At 45.1% G+C, this 10760-nt stretch overlaps 1 protein-coding gene across 1 annotated transcript in view; it reads right to left on the minus strand.

Annotated features, from left to right (window-relative positions):
- Positions 1-10760, minus strand: part of LOC110504808 (uncharacterized) — a 246615-nt gene extending 235855 nt beyond the window's left edge. Inside the window, exons 1-2 of the mRNA XM_090219451.1 lie at positions 10108-10760; positions 6960-7029 (exon numbers count right to left, since the gene is read on the minus strand). Coding sequence (XP_090075577.1) covers positions 6960-7029; positions 10108-10404 — 367 coding nt within the window. The 5' untranslated portion in view covers positions 10405-10760. The remainder of the gene's footprint in view (positions 1-6959; positions 7030-10107) is intronic.

Here is a 10760-nt window from a genome sequence, read left to right on the forward strand (position 1 = left end):
ACCACTTTGCAGCCAATATTACCACTTTAGTCCTATTCTGGAGTGTTTTCTAACAGCCAGGATTAGATTGTGCAGAACTGTGCGTGTGTGTGTGTGCAGCTCTAACCTCAGCCTTGCATATGTGTGTGTCACACTAACCATGGGCTGTGTGTGCTGTGCAGTGGCACGGTTAGAGGTCCCAAGCATGTTCTATTCATTCTATTTCTATGGGCATGAGAGGGTTCTCTCTCCTGGGGTCCCGTGGTCCTCCTCGGGCTGCACTGTGGCCTGCCTGCATCCAGCTGTTTATTTTTCAAAGGGAAGAATGTGCGAGTCAGCCCATCTCTAAACAGGGTGGTTTTACAAAGCTAACTTTAATAAGATGGCCGATGAGAGACAAGGAGGTAAAAGGGCCCGAGTGTGGTGTATGTGCGTCTGTGTGTCTGTGCGTCTGTGTATGCGCATATACCACCCAGGGTTCCGTGAAGCCCCCATCACACATACACAAACATGTATTTTCACCCCACCTGGCAGAGAAGGACGTCAGTCACCCCCTCACCCCTTATCCCTCTGGTCTCTCTGACCCCGCCAACCCCCCCCCCCCCAGGCCCTTTTAACAATGGGTGCGGTTGACATGTACTGTATGTATATTTGGGTGGGTGCCCCCAACCTATGTACCACGGCTGTTAAAAGGGCTTTCATTTTTTGTGGGTGCCCCTAACCTATATACCTCGCAGTGGCAGATTTAGGTATAGGTGACATGGGCAGCCGCCCAGAGGCGCCCGCACAATACCTTTTGAAATGGTGACATTCGATCGGTTTTCTATCTCTCATTTGCACGTCACGTCATGATATCATGTCACCGTGTGGGACTGTGGGTCAATTAACCTTGTCGGAGTGGGCGCCCTGATTCTAGTTTGTGAGCTAGGCAGGCTACTGCCTGAGAAGGTCTCCCACTCAGAAGTACGAAATGGGGAGGGGGGCGGGGTTAGGTTGACCTTAGGTCTCCCCACTGGAAGCCCGAGGTAGGGGGAGCGAGGGAATCTATCAAATAGCGCACCCATAACTTTTTACAGTACGAATGCAATTAGTAAAATCAGCCACACTACGAAATGCTACCAAATAAATAAAGCACTGAAGGGGGTGTTCGCCCAGGGAGCCATACAAGCCAGAACTGCCACTGATACCACGGCTGTTAAAATGGCTTCCATGCAAAATACAGAGATGTCCCCTTCACTCTGCTACAGACGACACATGGCTTTCATAAAGTGCAAAAGTGTGTTGTGTGTGTTGTGTGCATGGATAGTGTTAATTGCAAACACCTGAACATCTTAAACTGACAGACTGAGTGACATGCTTGGCTTGAGCCTTATAGCTCCTAGGCTGACACTGTAGCCGAGTATAACAGTGTCATGGTCCTGCCTTCACTGCAGTGACACGTGTTTTGTCTAGACTTCTGGCCCCCCACATTGCATGACAAGGCATTTATATTTATTTGCAGACACACTCACACTTACACCCAGAGTGACTACAGTCAGTACCATAGATCCACGTTCAAATAATGATACTAAAACAACTATTAAACCTTCATTATTAATTGGAAAGGCACAATTAATTAAATGTTATACCTACAGGAGCCCATAGGTGGCGGTGGAGCAGACTGCTGAGGGCTAAGCTCCTTGGTGAAGAGATAGCTGCAGAGACAGAATTACCTCACACACACACAGAAATGACTCAGTGTGTGCTGTGGTCGGAGAGAGTGTTAGGTTTCCGGTGGCGAGCGTGGGTGCTAAGGTGAGAGGGGCTCGACTTACAGAGCCGTGCAGAGATCACTTCAGCCCCTCAAAGGACCAGGGACCGACAGACAGACTCACTGACAGACACATACAGGGGGTTCTGATGTACACACACACATACACGCTGGTACGGAAACACGCACACACGCAAGCACACACACTGCATGCACACAATCGCAGACACACACACAGGTACACAATCACACACACACAGTCTGCAAGCATGCATACACACAGTGACATATACTAATCAAATATAGTACACAGTATGTGTGTGGGAACAGCAGCCAGGACCCACCAGATCAAGGATGGAGGGAGATGCCTTCAAAACCGGCCACTAGGAGCAACGGTGAGCACTATTACCATCAAGTAGGCTTGCGGCTTGCTAAGGCGTTGTGGATGGGGATGGAGGGCGGGCGGGCGAAAGTCGCAAGGTCCGGCTCTGAAGAATGCAGGTCCTATTCCAGTGCTAGACACTAGTTTAAATGTTTTGGATTTAACCCTATCCCAAACCTTAACCCTTAAATGAACATTCCAATGGGAATTCATGCCTAAACGTAACCGACAAACGTTGAATACTGAAGTCAGACCATGAGAACATATTAAGAAAGCAGAGGACTCAACAAACCCCATGCTCATTGGCTGACATCCATCTGAAATATACACATCAGCTGGCCAATCAACTTAACAACCCTGGACAAAGACGGGCTAATTGTTAAGAGATGGTAAAAATGTGGTTAAGGGCTATTTGGTTACATTTAAGACACTCACATTTTTGCTAAGAATGTACAAACACTGCTTTAGGGCTAAATAGAGAAAAAAATGAAGATCTACAAATAGATTCAGAATATATTCCAAAACCAGAGCAACCATAGTGAAACCACATTGATTACACAGTCATTTTGTATAATTAACTATAGAATAAAACCAAACATCTGAAATAATACAATAGCAACCTAATTACATGAAAATCATGAGTAATCACATTACTTTTACAAGACCAGGTTACTATAACACTCTATTCTACGATCATTGAGATGATGTACATAGGAAGTAAAACAGTAGGACTTTCTGCTTTGCCTCTCCTAATTGAGTACATACTGAACAGGCCTCCAACAACCAGCAGAGAGAAACAACAGTACGCAGCAGAGCCACCCGTGGACCTGGAATGTTTTTGAAGGTGCTCCAGAAATGACGGCATGTGGACGCTTTCACCTGTTCTGGAACCTCTGCCCTTCCCACGGGGTCAGTAGAAACCAGGCTGGCGACAGAGGAGACAAGAGCCATCCAACTACAGAAAGCAGCAAGAAAACCGCCCTGCACGCACGCACACACACACACACACACACACACACACACACACACACACACACACACACACACACACACACACACACACACACACACACACACACACACACACACACACACACACACACACACCCTTATGTTTTACTCTTCCTCAAAGCCAGATGCTTTCTCAGTCATGGTGAATTAGGATCCCGTTCTGTACTTCACAAGTTCAGAGGAAAAGCTCTCGTGTCAACGATTAGATAAGTAACAATAACAACTTCAAGGGAACAGTCAGTCATGTTCACACATTATCAAACTGGGTCCTACAGTAGAGGAAACATGCATGGCAAATACTGAAACTTGAATTTCCCCAAAAAAAGGGAACTTCCAGGATTACTCATGAGTTACGATTAGAGAAATACATGAATAGCCGACGACTGGTCGTGTGTCTGTGTTTAATAATAATAATACTAATCTGACGGTGTGTGTGCCTATGTGTTTGTCTGTATCTCACAGACTATCAGGCCATGTAATATACACCACAAACATGGCCAAACATGGCCAAACTTGGCATATTGATGGAACGTCTATTAATGTGAGTAGGCCTCACTGGCACTGAGCAACCCTGGCCTGGCCATCCCAGAGACATTAGGGGGGTATTTATCACACACTCTCCCTCTGAGCCCCTCTCCCTAACCCTGTCCCAGTCTGGTCCCTCTGAGCCCCTCTCCCTAACCCTGTCCCAGTCTGGTCCCTCTGAGCCTCTCTCCCTAACCCTGTCCCAGTCTGGTCCCTCCGAGCCCCTCTCCCTAACCCTGTCCCAGTATGGATCCTCTGAGCTTCTCTCCCTAACCCTGTCCCAGTCTGGTCCCTCCGAGCCCCTCTCCCTAACCCTGTCCCAGTCTGGTCCCTTTGAGCCCCTCTCCTTAACCCTGTCCCAGTCTGGTCCCTCCGAGCCCCTCTCCCTAACCCTGTCCCAGTCTGGTCCCTCTGAGATTCAGAGATATATATATCTAATAGAACTCAAAGGGTTTTCTTTAACGGACGCTTCTCTAATGTCAAACATGTAAAGTGTGGTGTACCGCAGGGCAGCTCTCTAGGCCCTCTACTCTTTTTTATTTTTACCAATGACCTGCAGCTGGCATTAAACAAAGCCTGTGTGTCTATGTATGCTGATGATTCAACAATATATGCATCAGCAACCACAGCTAAATGAAGTCACTGAAACGCTTAAGAAAGAGTTGCAATTTTGGAATGCGTGGTCAGTAATAAACTGGTTCGAATATGACTAAAACTGAGAGCAGTTTACCTTAGATTGTAAACTGTCATGGTCAAAACATATAGATTCAATGGTTGATGGGGATCGGTCTGTCTGTAATAAAGATATGCTCTGCTTTTTTGACACCACATTCCAAAAAGCAAGTCCTGCAGGTTCTAGTTTTGTCTTATCTTGATTATTGTCCAGTTGTGCGGTTGAGTGCTGCAATGAAAGACCTAGTTAACCTCTTAGAGCTCTAGGGGCGCTATTTCATTTTTGGATAAAAAACGTTCCCGTTTTAAGCGCGATATTTTGTCACGAAAAGATGCTCGACTATGCATATTCTTGACAGTTTTGGAAAGAAAACACTCTGAAGTTTCAGAATCTGCAAAGATTTTGTCTGTAAGTGCCCCAGAACTCATTCTACAGGCGAAACCAAGATGATGCATCACCCAGGAATTAGCAGAATTTCTGAAGCTCTGTTTTCCATTCTCTCCTTATATGGCTGTGATTGCGCAAGGAATGAGCCTACACTTTCTGTCGTTCGCCCAAGGTCTTAGCAGCATTGTGACGTATTTGTAGGCATATCATTGGAAGATTGGCCATAAGAGACTACATTTTCCAGAGGTCCGCCCGGTGTCCTTTGTCTAAATTTGTGCGTAATCTTCAGGTGCGGTCATTTTCTCCTGGGATTCAGGAGAGAAAGCATGTGTCCAAGAACGATGTATCAATGAAGAGATATGTGAAAAACACCTTGAGGATTGATTCTAAACAACGTTTGCCATGTTTTCAGTCGATATTATGGAGTTAATTTGGAAAAAAGTTTGCGTTTTGAGGACTGAATTTATGGATTTTTTTTGGTAGCCAAATGTGATGTATAAAACGGAGCTATTTCTAATACACAAGGAATCTTTTTGGAAAAACTGAGCATCTGCTATCTAACTGAGAGTATCCTCATTGAAAACATCAGAAGTTCTTCAAAGGTAAATGATTTTATTTGAAGGCTTTTATGTTTTTGTTAATGTTGCGTGCTGGATGCTAACGCTAATGCTAACGCTAAATGCTAACGCGAAATGCTAACTCTAGCTAGCTACTTTTACACAAATGATTGTTTTCCTATGGTTGAGAAGCATATTTTGAAAATCTGAGATGACAGTGTTGTTTACAAAAGGCTAAGCTTGAGAGATGGCATATTTATTTCATTTCATTTGCGATTTTCATAAATAGTTAACGTTGTGTTATGCTAATGAGCTTGCTGATAGATTTACACAATCCTGGATACAGGGGTTTTTTCATAGCTAAACGTGACGCAGAAAACGGAGCGATTTGTCCTAAACAAATAATCTTTCAGGAAAAACTGAACATTTGCTATCTGAGAGTCTCCTCATTGAAAACATCTGAAGTTCTTCAAAGGTAAATGATTTTTTTGAATGCTTTTCTGTTTTTTTGTGTAAATGTTGCCAGCTGAATGCTAATGCTAAATGCTACGTTAGCCATCAATACTGTTACACAAATGCTTGTTTTGCAATGGTTGAGAAGCATATTTTGAAAATCTGAGATGACAGTGTTGTTAACAAAAGGCTAAGCTTGAGAGCTAGCATATTTATTTCATTTCATTTGCGATTTTCATGAATAGTTAACGTTGCGTTATGGTAATGAGCTTGAGTCTGTATTCACGAACCCGGATCCGGGATGGGGAGATCAGAAAGGTTAAGCTGCAGCTGGCCCAGAACAGAGGCATGTCTTGCTCTTCATTGTAATCAGACGGCTGATATAAATACTATACATGCCAGTATCTCTTGGCTAAGAGTTGAGGAGAGACTGACTGCATCACTTCTTCTTTTTATAAGAAACATTAATGTGTTGAAAATCCCAAATAGTTTGCAGAGTCAACGTACACATGGCTCTGACACACGCACTTATCCCACCAGACATGCCACCAGGGATCTTTTCACAGTCTCCAAATCCAGAATAAATTTGAGAAAGTTTACAGTATTATATAGAGCCATTATTGCATGGAACGCCGTACCATCTCATATCACTCAAAAGAACAGTGAAACTGGTTTAAAAAAACAGATAAAGCAACACCTCACGGCACAACGCCTTTCCCCTATTTGACCTAGAGAGTTTGTGGGTATATATTGGTATTGATATCTACGCTACGTGTGCCTTTTTGCATTTATTTTTTAAATGATGTAGTTCTGTCCTGTTCTTCTCTATTCATGTTCTGTATTATGTCATGTTTTGTGTGGACCCCAGGAAGAGTAGCTGCTGCTTTTGCAACAGGTAATTGGGATCCTAATCAAATGCCTACAGGCTTAACTACACCAATCATTTACACTGAATACACACCTCCGGGAAACTTGGGATGTTGTCAACCACTGTCAAAATAACCTGGTGGTAGAGAGAGCTCAACGCTCTCTTATGGATTCCTTCTACACATAGCCAACCCAGCATTAACCGACACTAGTGTAAAACGGTCCAGCATGTGTGTGAGTGCATGTCTGTGTGAGTGTGTTTGAATACATGCGACGTTCATGTGACGTTCATGTGATGTTCATGTGTTGCGTGCATAGAGGCTTTGTTGAACATGATCTAACCACGAGCCAATAGGAGAGAAGAAAGAGACGTACCTGGTGGGCAGGAACACTCTTGTGGGATGTCTCTCGCCATGCGCAGCTTGGGCATCACTTCACTCAGTCTCTGGAGAGAGAGCGAGCGAGAGAGAGAGAGAGGGACAGACAGAGAGAAACAGAGAGAAACAGAAAGAGAGAGTGAGGTTCTGAAACAATGCAAACTTTACGTAGAAACATTCATATATCAGACTTATAGGGGAAAGTGAAGCCCAGGGTTGAGGATTACTGCACATTCCAGTTGGTTTGACTTAAGCCAGTTGATAGTTCTCCCTCACTCTCCATTTGGCAAATCTGACCCTAATTCTATCCTCCTGATTCCTGCTTACAAGCAAAAACTAAAGCAGGAAGCACCAGTGACTCGGGTCAATAAAAAGTGGTCAGATGACGCAGATGCTAAGCTACAGGACTGTCTTGCTAGCACAGACTGGAATATGTTCCGGGATTCTTCCGGTGGCATTGAGGAGTACACCACATCAGTCACTGGCTTCATCAATAAGTGCATCGATGACGTCATACCCACAGTGACCGTACGTACATACCCCAACCAGAAGCCATGGATTACAGGCAACATCCGCACTGAGCTAAAGGGTAGAGCTGCCGCTTTCAAGGAGCGGAACTCTAGCTTATAAGAAATCTCGCTACGCCCTCCGACGAACCATCAAACAGGCAAAGCTTCAATGCAAGATTAAGATTGAATCGTATTACACCGGCTCCGATGCTCGTTGGATGTGGCAGTGCTTGCAAACTATTCCAGACTACAAAGGGAAGCACAGCCGCGAGCTGCCCAGTGACACGAGCCTACCAGCTAAATCATTTCTATGCTCGCGTCGAGGCAAGTAACACTGAAACATGTATGAGAGCATCAGCTGTCCTGGGTGACAGTATGATCACACTCTCTGTAGCCGATGTGAGTAAGACCTTTAAACAGGTCAACATTCACAAGACCACAGGGCAAAATGTATTACCAGGATGTGTACTCCGAGCATGCGCTGACCAACTGGCAAGTGTCTTCACTGACATTTTCAACCTGTCCCTGACTGTAATACCAACATGTTTCAAGCAGTCCACCACAGTCCCTGTGCCCAAGAACACTAAGGTAACCTGCCTAAATGATTACCGACCCTTGGCACTCATGTCTGTAGCCATGAAGTGCTTTGAAAGGCTGGTCATGGCTCACATCAACACCATTATCCCAGAAACCCAAGACCCACTCCAATTCGCATACTCCCCCAACAGATCCACAAATGACGCAATCTCAATCGCACTCCACACTGCCCTTTCCCACCTGGACAAAAGGAACACCTACGTGAGAAAGCTATTAGTTTACTACAGCTCAGCGTTCAACATCATAGCGCACTCAAATCTCATCACTAAGCTAAGGACCCTGGGACTAGACACCTCCCTCAGCAACTACATCCTGGACTTCCTGACGGGCCGCCCCCAAGTGGTAAGGGTAGGTAACAACACATCTGCCACGCTGAACCTCGACACGGGGGCCCCTCAGGGGTGCGTGCTCAGTCCCCTCCTGTACTCCCTGTTCACCCATGAATGCATGGTTAGGCATGACTCCAACACAATCATCAAGTTTTCTGATGACACAACAGCAGTAGGCCTGATCCCCTACAACAATGAGACAGCCTATAGGGAGGAGGTCAGAGACCTGGCCGTGTGGTGCCAGGACAACAATCTCTCCCTCAACGTGATCAAGACAAAGGAGATGATTGTGGACTACAGGAAAAGGAGGACCGAGCACGCCACCATTCTCATCAATGGGGCTCTAGAGGAGCAGGTTGAGAGCTTCAAGTTCCTTGGTGTCCACATCACCAACAAACTATCATGGTCCAAACACACTAAGACAGTTGTGAAAAGGGCACAACAAAGCCTATTCCCCCTCAGGAGACTGAAAAGTTTTGGCATGGGTCCTCATATCTTCAAAAGGTTCTACAGCTGCACCATCGAGCGCATCATGACTGGTTGCATCACTGCCTGGTATGGCAACTGTTCGGCCTCCAACTGCAAGGCACTACAGAGGGTAATGCGTATGGCCCAGTACATCACTGGGACCAAGCTTCCTCCCATCCAGGATCTCTATACTAGGCGGTGTCAGACGAAGGCCCTAAAAATTGTCAAAGACTTCAACCTCCCTAGTTATAGACTGTTCTCTCTGCTACCGCACGGCAAGAGGTACCAGAGCGCCAAGTCTAGGTCCAAAAGGCTTCTTTACAGCTTCTACCCCCAAGCCATAAGACTCCTGAACAGCTAATCAAAGGGCGACCCAGACTATTTGCATTGCCCCCCCTCTTTTATGCTGCTGCTACTCTCTGTTTATTATCTATGCATAGTCACTTTAACTCTACCTACAGTTACATATTACCTCAATTACCTAGACTAACCGGTGCCCCAGGCACAATGACTCTGTACCAGTACCCCCTGTATATAGACTCACTGTTGTTATATTACTGCTGCTGTTTAATATTTTATTTTCTATTTTTTACTTATCTGTTTTTTTTTACTTAACACTTATTTTTCTTAAAACTGCATTGTTGGTTAAGGGCTCGTAAGTAAGAATTTCACTGTATTCGGTGCATGTGACAAATAAAAATGTATTTCATTTGATTAGTTAGAAGAAGACCAAATAAAACCACCGCTATTCAATGTGCAACCCTAGTGAATAATGTGGCACATAATATGGGGACAATTAACAGTTCAGGTAAGTAATGGATGTCACATTTAAAAAATCACCAGGTTTTCAATGACCTGTCCTTATTCAGTTATCAAGAGGCAACTTTTTGAGAGATAGCCTATCTAACAGCTTTTTCCAAAGAGATGTGGTGAAAAAGACTACTGTCATAGCACACAGACAGGCAGTAGGTATCTGCAAGCTTTACACCAGTTATCTTTCATCAGGCAATAACTGACAGAAGGAATCCATCACATAGCAGCGCCTTGATCAATACAGTCCGTCGTCTGAGGAATCTATATCAGTCATGTTACTGTCATTGCGCGCAACATTACGCACCGCATTTACTCTGGAAAAACTGTATGGATACAAGCAGGAAACTCATGAATCAAAATCAATAGGAATACACTTTGATATGTTCACTGTTACATTTTAAATGTCTCCAAACAACGGTGTGTAGCCTACCTCTTGCAGTAGCGTCTCGATAGATCTCCTCAGCGTCGGTATTACATTCCCATCCTCGCGCATGAAGGCGCTCTCCGGCGGGTTGAACACTGTGTTTTTCTCCATCTCTAGCGCATGCAGTCGGTTCTCCAGTTGGTAAGTCTTTAAGCTCATGAGCAGGCACACGGCTATGGAGCTCACGGACAACATGAAACACACCACCGTAGGTAACCCCACCAGACAGCGCATGAGAAGGGACCTGGGCACGCATGGACGGAGCGCTGCCTTGCTCTCCCGGTTATCCACTGTTGAATCCATAACTTTAACTCCCAGTTAGAAAACAAATGGTATTGGTGAATTTATCAATATGCGCATTTAGTAACTGAACTCTGTCAAACGTTGTAGTGTACTGGTGCTGCACATTCAACTCACCCTAACACTGCACCTGGTTCAAAGCGGTATCCGAAATTAGCCTTGGAACAACAGCCTGAAATGTTAAGCGTGTTTCGCGTGGCTTGCATATGGTAGCAATCTGGATTCAGACCAGAGAAGTTGCGTCCTCGATCCCAGGTCGTTTCGTTCCTCTGCTAGAGTGGATAGATAGATGGGCAATTAGGCAACAGTCACATTCGGCTAGTTGAGATGCGCCCGCCCTGTGGACCACGTGGGGATGT

Source organism: Oncorhynchus mykiss, chromosome 25, assembly GCF_057628025.1.
Source record: "Oncorhynchus mykiss isolate SJ-2025 chromosome 25, ASM5762802v1, whole genome shotgun sequence".
Lineage (NCBI taxonomy): Eukaryota > Metazoa > Chordata > Actinopteri > Salmoniformes > Salmonidae > Oncorhynchus > Oncorhynchus mykiss.